At 45.9% G+C, this 20,429-nt stretch overlaps 1 protein-coding gene across 1 annotated transcript; it reads left to right on the top strand.

Moving 5' to 3' along the window:
- Positions 1-10,768: 10,768 nt before the first annotated feature.
- Positions 10,769-15,086, top strand: LOC310705200 (uncharacterized protein). The gene is made up of 4 exons (XM_083499760.1): positions 10,769-11,293; positions 11,526-11,608; positions 11,727-11,853; positions 12,430-15,086. Exons 1-4 carry the CDS (start codon positions 11,233-11,235, stop codon positions 13,620-13,622), a joined length of 1,464 nt encoding a protein of 487 aa, XP_083355886.1. The 5' UTR covers positions 10,769-11,232; the 3' UTR covers positions 13,623-15,086.
- Positions 15,087-20,429: the final 5,343 nt, after the last annotated feature.

The raw sequence follows: 20,429 nt of genomic DNA, 5'->3' as shown, positions 1-20,429 counted from the left end.
AGTAATCAAATGAAACTTGTAACACATGGCAGGATGAAAGTCTGCAATTCCATCAGGAGAAGTTATTTGTTGTTTACTGTTGTAACCATTGCTTTCTTTAAAATTATCTTCCCTACCATGAAAATAAATAAAAGCAATTTTTTTTAAAGGAAGTGGGGAAATAAGGTGTCCTCTTCCATTAATCTGCTTGCATGTGTTGAGTGTTATTTGGAGTCTGTAACTCCCAGTTATTTCACATTATCTATGTGTTTCTGTGTGTTCAGCACACATGATTGCAGGTGAGATTGAATAAAAGACTTCCTAGGAAATTCCCTTTGACTGCTTCTGTATTGTTTCAAATGTGTCTTCACTTACAGATAAGAACAAATCATATTTCTTACTGATGAATCATACCATTGTCAGCTCATTAATCTCCACCCCAACAAACGCTGCGCTTAGCATGAGCAGCTGCTTTCTTCCCATTTCTTAGGTGGAAAGAACTGATAATGAAAAGGAAGAAAGGAGATAGACCCTTTCCCTCAACCTTTGGGGATCTGGGGGGCTTCATTTCACCCCTTAGTCCTGCTCCTGAAAGCTTGGCAGATGTGGAGTATTTGCTCACACACGGCCATGACTTAAAAATGAATCTTCAAAAAAAAAATTGAAAATGGTATTGCAATGCTAAAAAGGCTCAAGAAAGCAATTCCTGTAGTATCTGGCATCTTAGCGAGCCCAGTGCCACTCTGCCAACTGTCTCACTCCCAGCTAACTAATCTGGAAAGCTGTCTTGTCATCTCTGTCTGTAAAGACTTCCGTGTCCCTTGAATTCAGAATTAAGCATTTCTGGAAGAGGAAATGATATGCTTTTGTTTAGAAAGCACTAATACTGGGCCACTGACTGTGCAACCTGCCAGCCCTGCCCTGTAGGAACCTCCAACTTTAAAGATTGATCTTTTGGTGTGGCAGCAAGTGTACTTTGGAACTCCCTGCCACTTGACATCAGGCAAGAGGCTTCACGGTCCACTTTGCAGCATTCAACTTTGTTACCGCTGCTGAGTTTGTGATAGCTAAATATTGAGGAGAAAGCAGCCAATCTTCTATGTATATCTGAATAAATTGAGAAAGTCTGGTTTTCAGTAACTACGATTAAGCTAAGTTAAAATGCTAATATTCACCTCAACTTTCTAAGCACCTGCACAGGCATGTTTTTAGCAGGTTCCCCCAAAAGGTGGGAGGGAGGCGCCTGCTTGATCTCAAGAGGCAGGGAGTTCCAAAGGGTCTGTGCTGTCATACTAAACAACTGAGGTCTTGCGTGGCACCTTTAGTTGAAGCGGTCGAGTGTCTGCCTGTGGGGTAAGGAAGGGATCTCATGGGTAAACTGTTCCATATGATAATGGAAAGGCCTTGAACTGGGCCTGGTAGCCAATGGGCAATCAGTGGTGCCCTCTGAGCCAAAGGGTCATATGCCGAGAAGGCCTCGCTTTGACAGCAATCGTGCTGCAGCATTCTGCCCCAGCTGAAGCTTCTGGACCAAGCGCAAGGGATGCCCCACATGGAGAGCACTGTGGTCATCCAGCCTTGAAGAAGCGAAGGCGTGAGGCCAGGCTCTCCCGGTCCTGGAATGTGGAACCATCTGCAGTTGCTCAAAGGCACTTCCAGCCACTGAGTCTGCCTGAGTCTCGGCTGGATCAGGAAGCAGCCACAAGTCTCATAAGGTTCATATGGAGAGAACCTTTGGCTTACCCTATTTACTAATAAAAATAACTGGAAACATACATGAGATAAATAAAACGAAAGCAAACATTTATGGCCGCCTCTTGTGGTTTCCACCCAAATGCCAGCATTGTGGGAGAGGCACCATGACTGGCAGAGGGCGGCTTGGCACCCAGGAGGGCAAGGAGGTGTCTGGTGGTTTGCAGGCCCCTTCCGCCATTGGCCAAAAAGGCCAAGCACCCTCTGGCGGATCTGCTGGGTCTTCACCCCACAGACTACGGGTGTCAGAAAGGGAGTGTGGATCCTTGCGAAGAGAAGAGCCCAGGATTCCAGCCTGTCTTTTTCAGGATTTATTGAGTGCAAACTTATGTTCAGTGCAGAAGTTTCAAAAGCAGAATCCAGAAGTGCCAACCTCCTATTCCCCCTCCAGCATAAAAGACCCGGAAGCCCCCCTCTCCGTTTTTTTTCCTTACGTGGAAAACTACTGCTCATTCCTTTCCTTGGTCGCAGTTTTTTTGGCTCCGCTCTCATCTTCCGTGTCTCCTGAAAGCTGCCCCTTCCTTCCCTGACTCTGACGAAGTGCAGCTGCTCAGCAGAGGGGGGGGGCTCTCTGTACATGCCTGTCTCTCCCCCCTCCCCTGCAAACAGATCCCTGACAACGGGGTTCACCATGGGCGGCAGGAAGAGGTAGAGGCAGGCCAGCAGGATGTTGGCGTAGTTGCCGCTAGGCAGGGCGGGCGACCCGGCAAACGACATTCTACGTGCCAGCCTGCTCTTCTCATCTGGGATCCATCAATCTTCTTCCCTGATGAGATTCTGTGACTCATGTCCAGAGACACTGAGCACACATTAGCAGAGAAACAGCATCAGCAGAAGCCAGGCTCTGGGGTGTGAGTACTAAGCTACTTTATTTATATACACAATCAGGACAAAGGAAAACATGGCTCCTCTCCTTCTTGCTCTCGGAAAGGAGAGAACAAAAAAGCAATGCAGAACGGATCTTCCGTTCACAAGACTCCAACAATCAGTGCTGGAATGTCAAACACAGACGTGACTAAAACAATCCCACACATCTGCACAGCGGGGGAATGGAATACCAACATCCTCCCCCTTTCCATGTACCCACTGCTGCAATCCTTCAGCACAACTGCAACCGCCATACATATTCATCAAGCTGTGCTCTGGGAACAACTTTTGACAACAGATCTACAGGAATCTCTTTTCCTGACATGTAGGACATCTGAATGAGTCCCTTCTGGAGAAGGAGGATCTCCCAAACTTTCCAGGGAGGTCTCTGCCGTCTGCTCCCTCACTCCCCCCTCCTCCACCACTATCTTGTAACTAGGCATTTCTTCCTTCAGCTACAATTCAGCTCTGTCTTCTTCTCCTCTTGAAACTGCTGGAGACAAGGGGGCAAACCTCCCCACCCTCCCTCCTCTTCTGAGAGGAGCCGAGCAGGCCGAGTGGACATTTCCCAGTCTTCCTGTTCAGTTTATTCCTTGAAAATAAAGAATTGAAATATCAGTTCTCCTTGGCTTGGTATGCAGGGCAGATTGAAGCGACCACAGCCACTTCCAGCCATCAATCTTGCAAGACATGACAGGAGAGGTCCCTGGCTAGACTCCTGGGGTGCTAGTGGTCAACACAGACCAAGCTATTCACACCTTGTAAAGGTGTGATTCAGAACAGCAGAATCTAATATGTTACTTAACTCTGTTGACGGCCACTGTACAAAGGAGCCAACGCCAAGGGACCCCTGCCCACACCCAATATAATACTTGAGGGGGCCACCAAATATTTGATGGGCATTGCCATTCAAATGGTGTGTGTGCACTGTCTTGTGATCAATTATGCAGGGTGGAGCAGGTAATATTTTATTCAAGTTGGCGCCTCTGCCACCATGAATGCCATGAAAGCAGCGCCACATGTTGCCAGTGCTGTGCCTACAATGGTGTGGACCCCAGTCTTTCCCCTTGCCAAGTTCTGAAGAAATCGAGAGCAGTTCAGTGTGTTTGTTGCCCAGTACAGGATCAGGTTTAAAGTGCTGGTTTTAACCTTTAAAGCCCTATACAGCCTAGGACCCTCGTACCTACAGGACCGCCTCTCTTGGTATGTCCCACAGAGGAACTTACGGTCTTCAAATAAAAACATCTTGAAGGTCCCAGGCCACAGAGAGGTTACGCTGGCCTCAACCAGAGCCAGGGCTTTTTCGGCCATGGCCCCGATCTGGTGGAACATTCTGTCACAAGAGACTAGGGCCCTGTGGGACTTGACATCTTTCCGCAGGGCCTGCAAGATGGAGCTGTTCCACCAGGCCTTTGGCCAGGGCACAGCCTGACCCCCTCCATTGGTAATTCTTCACAGAACTCTAGCCCAATGGTTGCCATCAATTTGACTCGAACTGATTATGTAATGAATTGATTTTAGAATGCTGTATTATTTTACTGTTGTTAGCCACCCTGAGCCCAGCTTTGGCTGGGGAGGGCGGGATATAAATAAAATATTATTATTATTATTATTATTATTATTATTATTATTATTATTAGAGAGTAAGGGCGTCGTAATGTCCCAGTGATGAAGCCAAAGTTGTGTTTGTGATTAGCCTGCTAGAAGGGGACACCAGCCTGCTTTGCTGCTTCTGCTCTCACATGACACTGCTTGTCACATGACACCAACCACTATCATTTTTGTCTCAGCTATCGTGTCTTCCACCTCAAGAATCCTTTCTTGGGTCTAATCTTGAATTAATACATAAAACCACCCTCTCTCTCTCTTATCTGACAAGATGAATTCTTGACCTACAAAGGTCATCACTTCAATTTGTTGGCTCTTATCCAGTCCGTTATCGAGGCAAAACACTGCTCCAGAGCATTGACTGCCTGACCTGCAGATGTCAAGGAGAAGGAGAACTGAGTGTCACCAGCAAATTGCTGACAACGTGCCCCAGATCTCTGGATAACCCCACCTAGTGGTTTCATGTTTCTTAGGGGATAAAATCAAACCCCAAGGAACCCCACCTTGAAGTCTCCATGGGTCAAAGAGCACTTTCCAAGCATCACCCTGTGGAGATGCTCATCCACAAAGGACCAGGAGCACCACAAAGCGGCGTCACCCACCCCAAACTCAGACGGAGGACACCATGGCCAGTGGTGATGGTATTATTATTATTATTATTATTAATTTGTGTACACCCATCACCATGGCAAGCTCTGTGCAAGGACCAGGACCCAGAACCAGGTTCTCAGATGGGCCATCAAGATCTTTTGAAATGTTAACACCACTATCCCAGGTGAGGCCCAGGCTTAGAAAGGAAGCTTCGCCTGTATTTTTCCACTGGCCCAGAGTCTTCCCTCCAGTACTCCAAATACAGTGGTACCTCGCAAGACGAATGCCTCGCCAGACGAAAAACTCGCAAGACGAAAGGGTTTTTGGTTTTTTGAGTTGCTTCGCAAGATGTATTTCCCTATGGGCTTGCTTCGCAAGACGGAAACGTCTTGCAAGTTTGTTTCCTTTTTCTTAAAACCGTTAATACAGTTGCGACTTGACTTCGAGGAGCAACTCATAGCACGCGGTGGGGTAGCCTTTTTTGAGGTTTTTGAAGACTTTGGTGATTTTTGAAGCTTTTCCGAAACCGTGCTTTGCAAGAGGAAAAAATCGCAAGACGAGAAAACTCGCGGAACGAATTAATTTCGTCTTGCGAGGCACCACTGTATCAAATTCCTACTATTTATTAATTTCAAGGTTTAGGGGTTCCCCTATAACACCATGTAATGAAGGCCTCCAGTGAGCCTTCCTGGGAAGAACATTCCCCAAATTGGGAGCCGCTGCAGAAAAGGCCTGCTCTCATGGAGGAGGCACACAAAGAAGGGTCTATGACAGGGGTGTCTAAACTTTGTTCAAAGAGGGCCAGAATTGATGAAGTGAACATGCGTGATGGCCGACCAAAATCATTGACCTTCTTTTTAGCATTGAAGTTGTTGAGCTTTTGGGGGGGATTTTACCCCAGGAAATAAACTGCCACAGCAGCTGGATTAAACAGACCGGTGGGCCAGATTAGGCCCCCGGGATGGACTTTGGACAAGCCTGGTCTAGGATGACGATGGTAGGGTCCGTGTTGGTTCATACAAGTGTGAATGCTTTGAAGTGGACCAAGCAGCCTCTTGCGAGTAAGAAGGCTCCTAGGGAGCTTACTCAGTTGCTGGTGTAACCCCTCCACTCCACTCGTAGTAAAAGTATAAAGAGGGAAGAACTGAAAGAATGAGCACACTAACTCCAATACTGGGATGAAGAAAATGGGAAATATTTGCTCTTGTTCTTGTGTGTGAGAGAGCAACCTCAGTAAAACTCAGAGTGAATAGGATTTCCACCCTAAGTCTTAGAAATGTTAAGAAAACTTTTGCCATAGGTTTTGGAGTTTTAAAGTCCACCCCCCCCCCCCGCCCGCATGTTTAAAATTGGCTTTGGAAACTTCAATTCTAAATTCAGAAGCTGCTGTCTAACTTTAAATGCAAGCGTGCTTAATTTTCTGACGATGTCTTCCATGTTTCCAAAGGAGAGAAAATTCTTCTAAGAGGCCGTGAAGTTGGGTCTGATCAGACTAAAATAGACGGGAAATTTCAAGAAAGAGGAAAAAATAACATTGTGTTCATTGTTTGAGAGAGGCTGGGAAAATGCCATCTCCATGTGGTGGCAGTAGCAGCAGCGGAGGGAACTTGCATAAATGATGGAGGGGGGAACCAGAGAGGTGGCTCTGTCCCACAAGGCCACACAATGAGCCAAGGGAAGAACATGGCAGTTGGTATCAGAATCTTGAGAGGTGATGTGTCATTTGTCTACTTTCCATATGTTCTATGTTTTAAATAGAAGGCTGTATATTGTCTCCCTGCTTATTTAACTTATATGTGGAATTCTTCATGCAAAAGGCTGGGCTGGATGAATCCCTAGCCGGAATTAAGATTGCTAGAGGAAATATCAACAACCTCAGATATGCAGATGACACAACCTTGATGGTGGAAAGTGAGGAGGAATTAAAGAACCTTTTAATGAGGGTGAAGGAGGAGAGCGCAAAATATGGTCTGAAGGTCAACATCAGAAAAGCGAATTATCATGGCCACTGGTCCCATCACCTCCTGGCAAATAGAAGGGGAAGAAATGGAGGCAGTGAGAGATTTTACGTAGCCAGGGGGGGCAGATCTCCCCCTAAATCCATAAAAAAAAATAGAAATCTGAGGTTCTGCCAAGCGAGAGAGGGCTGAGCTGGAGGGACTTGGCTTTGCAAGGGTTAAAGGGAACCGAGCTGCCTTCCTAGAGAGGACAGGAAGCAAGGGGGGGCCAGGTCCTCCAGAGCCAAGGCCCCTCCCTCCCTAGTCCTTTCCTGCAAGGAAGGGGGGGGGTGTTGCTTTGTGTCTCTCCTGCAAGGGCTGCCTCGCTCTCCCCTCCTGGGATCTGGTGAGTCTCCTGTCTCTCTCTGGGATCTGGTGAGTCTCCTCTCTCTCTGGGATCTGGTGGGGGTCCCAGGGCTGCAGCAGGGGAGGGGGCGAGGGGGGGCCTGATCTGCTCATGTGGGGGGGGGACCCCAAGTCAGGGAGGAGAGGGTCCTGCCAGGGAGGGGCCAGGTCTGCCACGCTCTCCTTCCTGCAGATCAGAGGATCCCAAACTCATTTGACCCTCCGCCCCCCCCTTCAGAAAAGATCTCCCTTCTTTAAACAAAGGAGTCCCTGGGACTTTAACTCTGTGTGACATCGCTCAGCCTCATTGCACAACAGAGGAAACATGTGCAAATGGTTTTCCAAAGCTGGACGAGGAGGTGGACTAGCCCCCCCCCAAAAAAAAGGTGGGAGAGAAAGGCCAGGAATAAAGAGAGGGATCCCAGCCCAGAGCCTGGCTGCTGCATTGGGGACCAGTTTCCCAGTGTCTCCCAGGGCAGCTCCCCACGGAGGCCACTGCAGCAATCCCCTCGCACCCAGAGCAGGGCATCCCAGGACCACATCCTCTCTCTCCCAAAGGGATTGTTGCTGGCAAAGCAGCCGGAAATGGGCGCTGCTACTCCCTGAGCCTCCAGGGACCTTGGCATCAATGTCTGTCTGTGTTAAGCTATCTAAGAGAATTATTATTATTATTATTATTATTATTATTATTATTATTATTATTATTATTTATTTCCTGCCTAAATTTCAAGGGAGATGTATTTGACCCCGCTTACTTGGCTCTCTGGGGTTTTCCAGATACATACCTGGCCCTCAGAGCAAAGAAAAAGGGACCCCACCCCAGGAGTCTGCCTTGAGAATGGCAGAGAGTCCAAGTTCAAGAAAGGAGACAGAAGCAGGGGAGTGGGGGTGGGGGTGGGGGGGAGAACAACAACTGAGGACCCCCACTAGAGCCAAACAGCCATTATTCACAAGATACAAATGACTTCCTTGTCAGTCAGTTCTGACTTCATGCATTGACTGGAAGGCAGGAGCAACAAGGCTGATTCATCTCCCAGAAATCCCTTCAGTTGCCTCCACCTTTTCCATTGCAATCTTTCTTCTAGGAAAGCTAGAGGCTGCTTCCTCCTCCTCCTCCTCCTCCTCTTCCTCCTCCTCCTCTTTCTTCTCCTTTTTAGAAAGGCCCTTTCCACCTGGCCTAGGGGTGAGACCCAGACTCACCCAGCCCTACTGTGTTAAATATCTATTCTGTAGTTGACCTCCTTTGTATGGTTTTATTTTGAAATCTTTATAAGAATATTTGTTTTCTGCTAGGTTGCTTTGACTATAGACTATATATTTGACTTTCTTCCAATGGTTTTATTTCTATTTTATTGATTTTGTGGGATGTGAAACTGCAGTCAAGTAGAAGATTCCTACAGGGGACACATTAGGGGATGTTTTCTACCACTCAGGAGAAGACTTTCTGTTTCCTCCTGAGCTGGGACAGACTTCCACTACATGTGACTTGAAGAGGGTGCAGTCTGTTGTACTAGCATGGAGGAGCACATGGCCTCCATCTTCTGATCAGTGTGTCTTCTCCATTTTGTATGTTGCTGTGTGTTTGGAGAAGTGACTCCTTAGTGGCAGTCATTTGGGACTAACTTCTTTATGGAATAGTTCTAGTTGTTATGTAACCTAAGCCTGCCTTCAGGGATATGTCTGTGAACGTGAATAAATCTGTGAGTAAACTACTTTTATATTAACGTGAATCAGATTATTGTGCTTATTCATTTAAGAGGGATTGGAAGGGATCTTACCAGGAAGGAATTTTTAATAGTAAGAGTCAGATGAGTCAGCAAGAAGCTGATCGCTGCGTAATCTAAAAAAGGGGGATGTATGGAACTCTGCTAGAATATGGAACTTGCTAGTGCATGTTAGGAAGGATATCTTTCAATAATGTATCCTCTTCTGCCTCCCTAATTATCTCCACAGATTTAATATGCTGTAAACCGCTTTGAGATTTCTCTTTAAAATATAAAGTGTTATAGAAATTTAAATAAATAAAATAGCTCATGGTTTGGGCTGTGGTGCAGTCCAGCCCTGGTTCCCTCCAAGACTCATCCATGCTTGCTCAGGGAACCTTTTTCTTCTCCTGATATTAGACAACTTTTGTAACTGAACAATGTATTTGCTTTGTAGGATTTCTAGCGCCTCTCCTTAAGACAGACAGAACTTGGCAGAAGCCCAAAGGATTCCTTCCGATCTCTCAGAGGCTTCCTGAGAGCACAGATGGATGAGCGAGACTCAACTTGCCCTGGAACAGAAAGAGGCCATGCCATCCAAACTGGGAGCAGTGGGGGATTCTGGGAAAACTCTGTGCAGAAGATCCTGGGTGAGGAGGACACCCTCCGCTCAGAGGTGCAGAGCCAGCAGTTGAGGCAGTTCTGCTGCCAGGAGGCCAAAGGACCCCGAGAGGTTTGTAGCCGACTCTACCACCTTTGCCATCAGTGGCTGAAGCCAGAAAGGCACACGAAAGCTGAGATGCTGGACCTGGTGATCTTGGAGCAGTTCCTGGCTGTCCTTCCCCCGGAGATGGAGAGCTGGGTGAGGGAATGCGGAGCGGAGACCAGTTCCCAGGCGGTGGCCCTGGCCGAAGGTTTCCTCCTCAGTCAGGCAGAGGAGAGGAAGCAGGTGAGAGAGACTTTCCTCTAGATACTCCCAAGGGGCTCCAAACAGGACAGAGAACATCCCATAATGGTCTGCTGATGGCTCTTTTTTTTTTTCTGGGAAGGCATCCATGGAATGAGTTCTGACACCCTTAAAGCTGTTGGCCCTGACATTCATTTTTTATTTTTTATTTTTTTAATATATTTTTTATTAGTTTTCCAATACAAAACTATACAAAACAAAACATCAAATTTATCACCAACATCTTTTTTTTTTACTTCCATCAACATGTCTGATAATTCTCCGTCTTGATCACTTCTTGCACATTTCTTAATTTAATATTGCACTACAATAATATCTTAATTTACCTTATTTTTTAAACAATATTTCTACCATACATTCTCACAGAGCTTCCTGAAAGCTTACAAATGTTATCTGGTCATCACATATAGTTTTCATATAATCTGTAAATTTAATCCAGTCTTCAGTGAATCTCTGGTCTTGTCGGTTCCGGATCCTTCCTTTTAATTTATCAAGTTCTGCGTATTCCATTAATTTCATTCTCCATTTTTCAATCATAGGTAATTCTTCTTGTTTCCATTTTTGGGCCATTAGTATTCTTGCTGCCGTTACTGCGTATAAAAATAACTTCCATTCTTTCTTATTAATTTCATTTCCTATTATTCCTAATAGAAATGCTTCTGGTTTCTTAACAAATGTATATTTCAACATCTTTTGTAACTCATTATATATCCTTTCCCAAAAGCATTTCACTTTTTTACACTCCCACCACATATGGTAAAATGTTCCTTCTTTTTCTTTACAGTTCCAACATTTATTACTTACTTTATAAATTTTTGCTGATTTTACTGGTGTTACATACCATCTATATATCATTTTCATCACATTTTCCTTTATTATAGTACACGCAGTAAATTTCAGTCCTTCATTCCACAATTTAACCCAGTCTTTAAATTGTATATTATGTCCAAAATCTTTGGCCCAATGGATCATAACCGATTTAACCTCCTCGTCCTTTGTATACCATTCCAATAATAATTTATACATTTTAGACAATTTTTTTGCGTCATTATTCAGTACTTCCAATTGATATTTTGATTCCTTGTCGGTAAAACCTCTTTCTAATACATCTTTTTTAAACATTTCATTAATGTTTTCGTCGCCTCCAAAGGAGGTTACCTGGCGGTCGGGGGAATCGCAAAACGGCTGTGCCGGGATCCTGCCCCCTGGATCTCCTTCCAGTGGTGTTTTAGGGGGCTGCGGCGCCCTTGCAGCACCCCCTTTTTCCTCCCAAGAGCTGGATTCCCTCTCCAGAGAGAAATCCCGCTTGTCTTCGCTCCCGCGATCAGCCGGAATTCTCTCTGACATTCATTTTTAAATCCTTCTCCCCATTCTCTCTTTTGAATCCTTGTTTCTTTTTCAGGGAAAGGATCTCTTTGCAGAAATGGACCAGATTTCTTCTGAGGCAGAGAGGCCTCCGCTGGACACCAGAGGGAGGCAGCTGGGTAAGGAGGGAGGATTTTTTTCTCTGTTTGGTCTCATTCTGTTGGTTTTCCAACTCATCAGAGGAGGGAAGATATGTTTTTTCACACAGAACATCTCTAATGCACCCAAATATCCAAATGCACTCAGCAGGCAAGACTTTCTCAAAGGCCCCTGTGTAGTTTGAGATGCACTGATTCACCTGTGAGACAAGAAGGCACTCTAGGCCTCCCCCTTACCTTTTTCCTCTTGCAGGTAACACAGTGATACTGGCTAGACCTGTTCATCCATCTCTGAATGGGGACAGAATGGAAGCAGCGGCTGTGGAACCAGATCAGGTCAGGGGAAGCAGCCTTGTGGGGACAGAGGCCAAGGGGTGGAACAATGTCCTAGCTCAAGGAGTGGTGGTGAACAACAGTGTTGTCTCAGAGTAGGACATTTCCCTTCTTCTTATAGGGTCCAGTGTGCTTTGAAGATGTTGCTGTTTGTTTCACGGATGAGGAGTGGGCGTTGCTGGATCCTGACCAGAGAGCTCTGCATAAGGGCGTCATGGAGGAGAATTCTGGGATCATGGCCTCTCTTGGTAAGGCTCCTAGTGGAATCATAATATCAGTTTTTAAATTCAAAACTCCATATGTCACAAACCTCATATATTTTCACAGACCTCAACAGCGCCCCCTACAACACTGGATATTACAGTATCCCCCCCCAAAAAACCCCTTGAACTGTAAATTACTGTTTTTTCTGTGAATGTTCTTCCTCCCGTTGCAGCTTATTAAACAAGCAGCAGCCTGGTCTGAACTCCCCAGGCCCTTTTGACTGTAAACTTCAGAGTTGTTAGGGAAGTTGAAGTAGCTTCTGTCAGGTTTTCAGTTTTTGTTTTTCCTCCCGTCAGTCTTTGGTTGTCCAAAGAGAAGAGTGACATTGGAAACGGAGGGATGCCATGATGGAGCCAAACAAAATCGATTCAAGAGAAGAGCCAGGCTTATCGAATCACAGGTTCCCCAAAGGATGTCAGTTGATCCCCGTTAATTAATGCACCCAACGCTTCAGAAAACCATCCATCTAACCCACTTGTGTTATTCCTCTATTACCAGAGTTAACAAGTATTCTTCATTTATTTCTCCCTGAGGCGCTAATCCACTTCTCTTCATTGCAGATAGTGATGGACTGGAAATTAACAACATGGGTGACCATAACAAAATCCCCACAATGGAGAAGCTGAATAAATATCTTGAATGTGGGAAAAGTTCCTTTTCCACTTCCCATCAAAGAAATCCCATTGGGAAGAAAGCATATCAGTGTGTGGAATGTGGAAAGAGATTCAGTCAAAAAGTCAATCTCACTTCCCATCAAAGAATTCATACAGGGAAGAAACCATATCAGTGCATGGAATGTGGAAAGAGATTCAGTCAAAAGGTCAATCTCACTTCCCATCAAAGAATTCATACAGGGGAGAAACCCTATCAGTGTGTGGAATGTGGAAAGAGCTTCACTCAGAGCCAGAATCTCACTTCCCATCAAAGAATTCATGCAGGGGAGAAACCCTATCAGTGTGTGGAATGTGGAAAGAGCTTCAGTCGGAGCTCCTCTCTCACTTCCCATCACAGAATTCATACAGGGGAGAAACCCCATCAGTATGTGGAATGCGGAAAGAGCTTCACTGATAGCTCCTCTCTCACTTACCATCAGAGAATTCATACAGGGGAGAAACCCTATCAGTGTGTGGAATGTGGAAAGAGCTTCACTTATAGCTCCTCTCTCACTTACCATCAGAGAATTCATACAGGGGAGAAACCCTATCAGTGTGTGGAATGTGGAAAGAGCTTCAGTTTCAACCACCATCTCACTTCCCATCAGAGAATTCATACAGGGGAGAAACCCTATCAGTGTGTGGAATGTGGAAAGAGCTTCACTCAGAGCCACAGTCTCACTTCCCATCAAAGAATTCATACAGGGGAGAAACCCTATCAGTGTGTGGAATGTGGAAAGAGCTTCACTCAGAGCCACAGTCTCACTTCCCATCAAAGAATTCATGCAGGGGAGAAACCCTATCAGTGTGTGGAATGTGGAAAGAGCTTCAGTCAGAGTGCCCATCTCACTTCCCATCAAAGAATTCATACTGGGGAGAAACCCTATCAGTGTGTGGAATGTGGAAAGAGCTTCAGTTTCAACCACCATCTCACTTCCCATCAGAGAATTCATACAGGGGAGAAACCATATCAGTGTGTGGAATGTGGAAAGAGCTTCAGGAGGAGCTCCTCTCTCAGTTCCCATCAAAAAATTCATACAAAGTTCCCAAAACCCTTCATTATACAGCTTTCAGCACCAGGGAAAAACTCATCTCTTTAACCAGTCCTTTGGCTGATTGACATCTAATGCCCTTTTACAATGTGTTGGGGAGGTGGGGGTTACAGGTTTTGGGGGCGGTGTTTTGTGTTTTCATTGTGTGATTTTATGTTGTAACTGTCCTGTGACCTGTGAGTGTAGGGAATGGGAGCCAACTCTTAGAGTCTGAGGGCTCTTTGCCCCCCAATTAGATATGTGAGGGGGCCACCCCCCAGTTCATAGGAACAGCCATTCAAATGGCATGCTTGCACCGCATCCTGTGACTGTTTAACCGAGGCGGGGCTTACTAAACGCCTCCTATTTTTTATTCCAGTTGGCACCCCTGCTATAGGGCGCTATAGAAGTCAAATAAATGCATAAATAAAATAACACCATCTTGATTGCCTTCATTTGCACATGTTCCAGCTTGTCAATATCCTTATTATTATCATTTTATAATTCATGCACCCTTCATCTGAAGATTTCATGTTGGTTCACAACATAAACAGACAGGTTGAAAGCATGGCTTTCTCAAAAACGAGTCAAGCTAGAGAAATCTCTCTTTTTTTTTTTCTTTTTTTGGATGGAGTTACAGACTGTTTCTCAGGGGACTGCTGTGGTAATAGTGCATCTTAATTTCAGTAAGGTTTTTGACAAAGTCCCCTGTGATATTTATGTGAGGAAGCTGGTAAAATGAGGCTGAATGAGGTAACTGTTAGGTGGATTTGACTGACCGAACCCAAATTTTCCTCCTCCATGGTTCCTCCTCATCCTGGGGAAAAGTGACAAGAGGGGTGCTGCAGGGTTCTGTCCTGGGCCCGTTGTTGTTCAACGTCTTTATAAATGTCTTGGATGAAGGAACTGAGGGGATGCTCATCACATTTGCAGACGACACCAAACAGGGAGCGGAGGCCAATGTGGCAGAAGGTAGAATCAGATCAAGGGCAGGAATAGTACCACTTTATTCTGCCATGGTCACGCCCCATACTGTGTTCAGTTCTGGGCTCCACAATTTAAGTATATTAAATTTTGTTTGCCAGGGGAAATCAAGAAGGTGAGGGGACACAATCCATATTCCTTTTATAACATGTGGCCAATTTTATTGAATATGTAAGTTGTTAAGACTTTTGCCGTAATCCACCCAGCACTCATGGGAAAATGTGGCGTGATCTTTTAGAGTAATCAAATGAAACTTGTAACACATGGCAGGATGAAAGCCTGCAATTCCATCAGGAGAAGTTATTTGTTGTTTACTGTTGTAACCATTGCTTTCTTTAAAATTATCTTCCCTACCATGAAAATAAATAAAAGCAATTTTTTTTAAAGGAAGTGGGGAAATCATATGTACTATTGCATTAATTTGCTTGCATATGTTGAGTGTTATTTGGAGTCTGTAACTCCCAGTTATTTCATATTATCTATGTGTTTCTGTGTGTTCAGCACACATGATTGCAGGTGAGACTGAATAAAAGACTTCCTAGGAAATTCCCTTTGACTGCTTCTGTATTGTTTCAAATGTGGCTTCACTTACAGATAAGAACAAATCATATTCATTGCTGACAAATCATACCATTGTCAGCTCATTAATCTCCAACCCAGCAAACCCAGCGCTTAGCATGAGCAGCTGCTTTCTTCCCATTTCTTAGGTGAAAAGAACTGATAATGACAATGAAAAAGGGAGATAGACCCTTTCCCTCACCCTTTGGGGATCTGGGGGGCTTCATTTCACCCCTTAGTCCTGCTCCTGAAAGCTTGGCAGATGTGGAGTATTTGCTCACACACGGCCATGACTTAAAAATCAACCTTTTTATTTTTTAAAGAAATGGTATTGCAGTGCTAAGAAGTCTCAAGAAAGCAATTCCTGTAGTAGCTGGCATCTTAGCGAGCCCAGTGCCACTCTGCCAACTGTCTCACTCCCAGGTAACTAATCTGGAAAGCTGTCTTGTCATCTCTGTCTGTAAAGACTTCCGTGTCCCTTGAATTCACAATTAAGCATTTCTGGAAGAGGAAATTATATGCTTTTGTTTGAAAAGCACTAATACTGGGCCACTGACTGTGCAACCTGCCAGCCCTGCCCTGTAGGAACCTCCAACTTTAAAGATTGATCTTTTGGTGTGGCAGCAAGTGTACTTTGGAACTCCCTGCCACTTGACATCAGGCAAGAGGCTTCACGGTCCACTTTGCAGCATTCAACTTTGTTACCATTGCTGAGTTTGTGATAGCTAAATATTGAGGAGAAAGAAGCCAATCTCCTATGTATATCTGAATAAATTGAGAAAGTCTGGTTTTCAGTAACTACGATTAAGCTAAGTTAAAATGCTAATATTCACCCCAACTTTCTAAGCACCTGCACAGGCATGTTTTTAGGAGGTTCCCCAAAAAGGTGGGAGGGAGGCGCCTGCTTGATCTCAAGAGGCAGGGAGATCCAAAGGGTCTGTGCTGCCATACTAAACAACTGAGGTCTTGCGTGGCACCTGTAGTTGAAGCAGTCGAGTGCCTGCCTGTGGGGGTAAGGAGGGGATCTCATGGGTAAACTCTTCCCTATGATAATGGAAAGGCCTTGATCTGGTCCTGGAAGCCAATGGGCAACCAGTGATGCCCTCTGAGCCAAAGGGTCATATGCCGAGAAGGCCTCGCTTTGACAGCAATCGTGCTGCAGCATTCTGCACCAGCTGAAGCTTCTGGACCAAGCGCAAGGGATGCCCCACATGGAGGGACTGTGGTCATCCAGCCTTGAAGAAGCGAAGGCGTGAGGCCAGGCTCTCCCGGTCCTGGAATGTGGAACCATCTGCAGTTGCTCAAAGGCACTTCCAGCCACTGAGTCTGCCTGAGTCTCGGCTGGATCCGGAAGCAGCTCAAAGTCCCACGAGGTTCATATGGAGAGAACCTTTGGCTTACCCTATTTACTAATAAAAATAACTGGAAACATACATGAGATAAATAAAACGAAAGCAAACATTCCTTTCCTTGGTCGCAGTTTTTTGGCTCCGCTCTCATCTTCCGTGTCTCCTGAAAGCTGCCCCTTCCTTCCCTGACTCTGACGAAGTGCAGCTGCTCAGCAGAGGGGGGGGGGGCTCTCTGTACATGCCTGTCTCTCCCCCCTCCCCTGCAAACAGATCCCTGACAACGGGGTTCACCATGGGCGGCAGGAAGAGGTAGAGGCAGGCCAGCAGGATGTTGGCGTAGTTGCCGCTAGGCAGGGCGGGTGACCCGGCAAACGACATTCTACGTGCCAGCCTGCTCTTCTCATCTGGGATCCATCAATCTTCTTCCCTGATGAGATTCTGTGACTCATGTCCAGAGACACTGAGCACACATTAGCAGAGAAACAGCATCAGCAGAAGCCAGGCTCTGGGGTGAGAGTACTAAGCTACTTTATTTATATACACAATCAGGACAAAGGAAAACATGGCTCCTCTCCTTGCTCTCGAAGAGGAGAGAACAAAAAAGCAATGCAGAACGGATCTTCCGTTCACAAGACTCCAACAATCAGTGCTGGAATGTCAAACACAGAAGTGACTAAAACAATCCCACACATCTGCACAGCGGGGGAATGGAATACCAACATCCTCCCCCTTTCCATGTACCCACTGCTGCAATCCTTCAGCACAACTGCAACCGCCATACATATTCATCAAGCTGTGCTCTGGGAACAACTTTTGACAACAGATCTACAGGAATCTCTTTTCCTGACATGTAGGACATCTGAATGAGTCCCTTCTGGAGAAGGAGGATCTCCCAAACTTTCCAGGGAGGTCTCTGCCGTCTGCTCCCTCACTCCCCCCTCCTCCACCACTATCTTGTAACTAGGCATTTCTTCCTTCAGCTACAATTCAGCTGTGTCTTCTTCTCCTCTTGAAACTGCTGGAGACAAGGGGCAAAACTCCCCACCCTCCCTCCTCTTCTGAGAGGAGCCGAGCAGACCGAGTGGACACTTCCCAGTCTTCCTGTTCAGTTTATTCCTTGAAAATAAAGAATTAAAATATCAGTTCTCCTTGGCTTGGTATGCAGGGCAGATTGAAGCGACCACAGCCACTTCCAGTCATCAATCTTGCAAGACATGACAGGAGAGGTCCCTGGCTAGACTCCTGGGGTGCTAGTCATCAACACAGACCAAGCTATTCACACCTTGTAAAGGTGTGATTCAGAACAGCAGAATCTAATATGTTATTTAACTCTGTTGACGGCCACTGTACAAAGGAGCCAACTCCTAGGGGCAGAGGCCCCTTGGCCCACACCCAATAAAATACTTGAGGGGGCCACCAAATATTTGATGGGCATTGTCATTCAAATGGTGTGTGTGCACTGTCTTGTGATCAATTATGCAGGGTGGAGCAGGTAATATTTTATTCAAGTTGGCGCCCCTGCCACCATGAATGCCATGAAAGCAGCGCCACATGTTGCCAGTGCTGTGCCTACAATGGTGTGGACCCCAGTCTTTCCCCTTGCCAAGTTCTGAAGAAATCGAGAGCAGTTCACTGTGTTTGTTGCCCAGTACAGGATCAGGTTTAAAGTGCTGGTTTTAACCTTTAAAGCCCTATACAGCCTAGGACCCTCGTACCTACAGGACCGCCTCTCCTGGTATGTCCCACAGAGGAACTTACGGTCTTCAAATAAAAACATCTTGAAGGTCCCAGGCCACAGAGAGGTTAGGCTGGCCTCAACCAGAGCCAGAGCTTTTTCGGCCATGGCCCCGATCTGGTGGAACGCTCTGTCACAAGAGACTAGGGCCCTGCGGGACTTGACATCTTTCCGCAGGGCCTGCAAGACGGAGCTGTTCCACCAGGCCTTTGGCCAGGGCACAGCCTGACCCCCTCCATTGGTAATTCTTCACAGAACTCTAGCCCAATGGTTGCCATCAATTTGACTCGAACTGATTATGTAATGAATTGATTTTAGAATGCTGTATTATTTTACTGTTGTTAGCCACCCTGAGCCCAGCTTTGGCTGGGGAGGGCGGGATATAAATAAAATATTATTATTATTATTATTATTATTATTATTATTATTATTATTAGAGATTAAGGGCGCTGTAATGTCCCAGTGATGAAGCCAAAGTTGTGTTTGTGATTAGCCTGCTAGAAGGGGACACCAGCCTGCTTTGCTGCTTCTGCTCTCACATGACACTGCTTGTCACATGACACCAACCACTATCATTTTTGTCTCAGCTATCGTGTCTTCCACCTCAAGAATCCTTTCTTGGGTCTAATCTTGAATTAATACATAAAACCACCCTCTCTCTCTCTTATCTGACAAGATGAATTCTTGACCTACAAAGGTCACCACTTCAATTTGTTGGCTCTTATCAAGTCCGTTATCGAGGCAAAACACTGCTCCAGAGCATTGACTGCCTGACCTGCAGATGTCAAGGAGAAGGAGAACTGAGTGTCACCAGCAAATTGCTGACAACGTGCCCCAGATCTCTGGATAACCCCACCTAGTGGTTTCATGTTTCTTAGGGGATAAAATCAAACCCCAAGGAACCCCACATGGAAGTCTCCATGGGTCAAAGAGCACTTCCCAAGCATCACCCTGTGGAGATGCTCATCCACAAAGGACCAGGAGCACCACAAAGCGGCGTCACCCACCCCAAACTCAGACGGAGGACACCATGGCCAGTGGTGATGGTATTATTATTATTATTATTATTATTAATTTGTGTACACCCATCACCATGGCAAGCTCTGTGCAAGGACCAGGACCCAGAACCAGGTTCTCAGATGGGCCATCAAGATCTTTTGAAATGTTAACACCACTATCCCAGGTGAGGCCCAGGCTTGGAAAGGAAGCTTCGCCTGTATTTTTCCACTGGCCCCCAGTCTTCCCTCCAGTACTCCAAATACAGTGGTACCTCGCAAGACGAATGCCTCGCCAGACGAAAAACTCGCAAGACGAAAGGGTTTTTGGTTTTTTCAGTTGCTTCGCAAGACGTATTTCCCTATGGGCTTGCTTCGCAAGACGGAAACGTCTTGCAAGTTTGTTTCCTTTTTCTTAAAACCGTTAATAGAGTTGCGACTTGACTTCGAGGAGCAACTCATAGCACGCGGTGGGGTAGCCTTTTTTGAGGTTTTTGAAGACTTTGGTGATTTTTGAAGCTCTTCCAAAACTTTTCCGAAACCGTGCTTCGCAAGACGAAAAAATCGCAAGACGAGAAAACTCGCGGAACGAATTAATTTCGTCTTGCGAGGCACCACTGTATCAAATTCCTACTATTTATTAATTTCAAGGTTTAGGGGTTCCCCTATAACACCATGTAATGAAGGCCTCCAGTGAGCCTTCCTGGGAAGAACATTCCCCAAATTGGGAGCCGCTGCAGAAAAGGCCTGCTCTCATGGAGGAGGCAGACAAAGAAGGGTCTATGACAGGGGTGTCCAAACTTTGTTCAAAGAGGGCCAGAATTGATGAAGTGAACATGCGTGATGGCCGACCAAAATCATTGACCTTCTTTTTAGCATTGAAGTTGTTGAGCTTTGGGGGGGGATTTTACCCCAGGAAATAAACTGCCACAGCAGCTGGATTAAACAGACCGGTGGGCCAGATTAGGCCCCCGGGATGGACTTTGGACAAGCCTGGTCTAGGATGACGATGGTAGGGTCCGTGTTGGTTCATACAAGTGTGAATGCTTTGAAGTGGACCAAGCAGCCTCTTGCGAGTAAGAAGGCTCCTAGGGAGCTTTCTCAGTTGCTGGTGTAACCCCTCCACTCCACTCGTAGTAAAAGTATAAAGAGGGAAGAACTGAAAGAATGAGCACACTAACTCCAATGCTGGGATGAAGAAAATGGGAAATATTTGCTCTTGTTCTTGTGTGAGAGAGAGCAACCTCAGTAAAAC

This window comes from Podarcis liolepis (assembly GCF_965112155.1).
Source record: "Podarcis liolepis genome assembly, chromosome: 4".
Classification (NCBI taxonomy): Eukaryota; Metazoa; Chordata; class Lepidosauria; order Squamata; family Lacertidae; genus Podarcis; species Podarcis liolepis.
The sequence above is the reverse complement of the archived record's forward strand: the minus strand, read 5'-3'. Positions and strand labels throughout refer to the sequence as shown.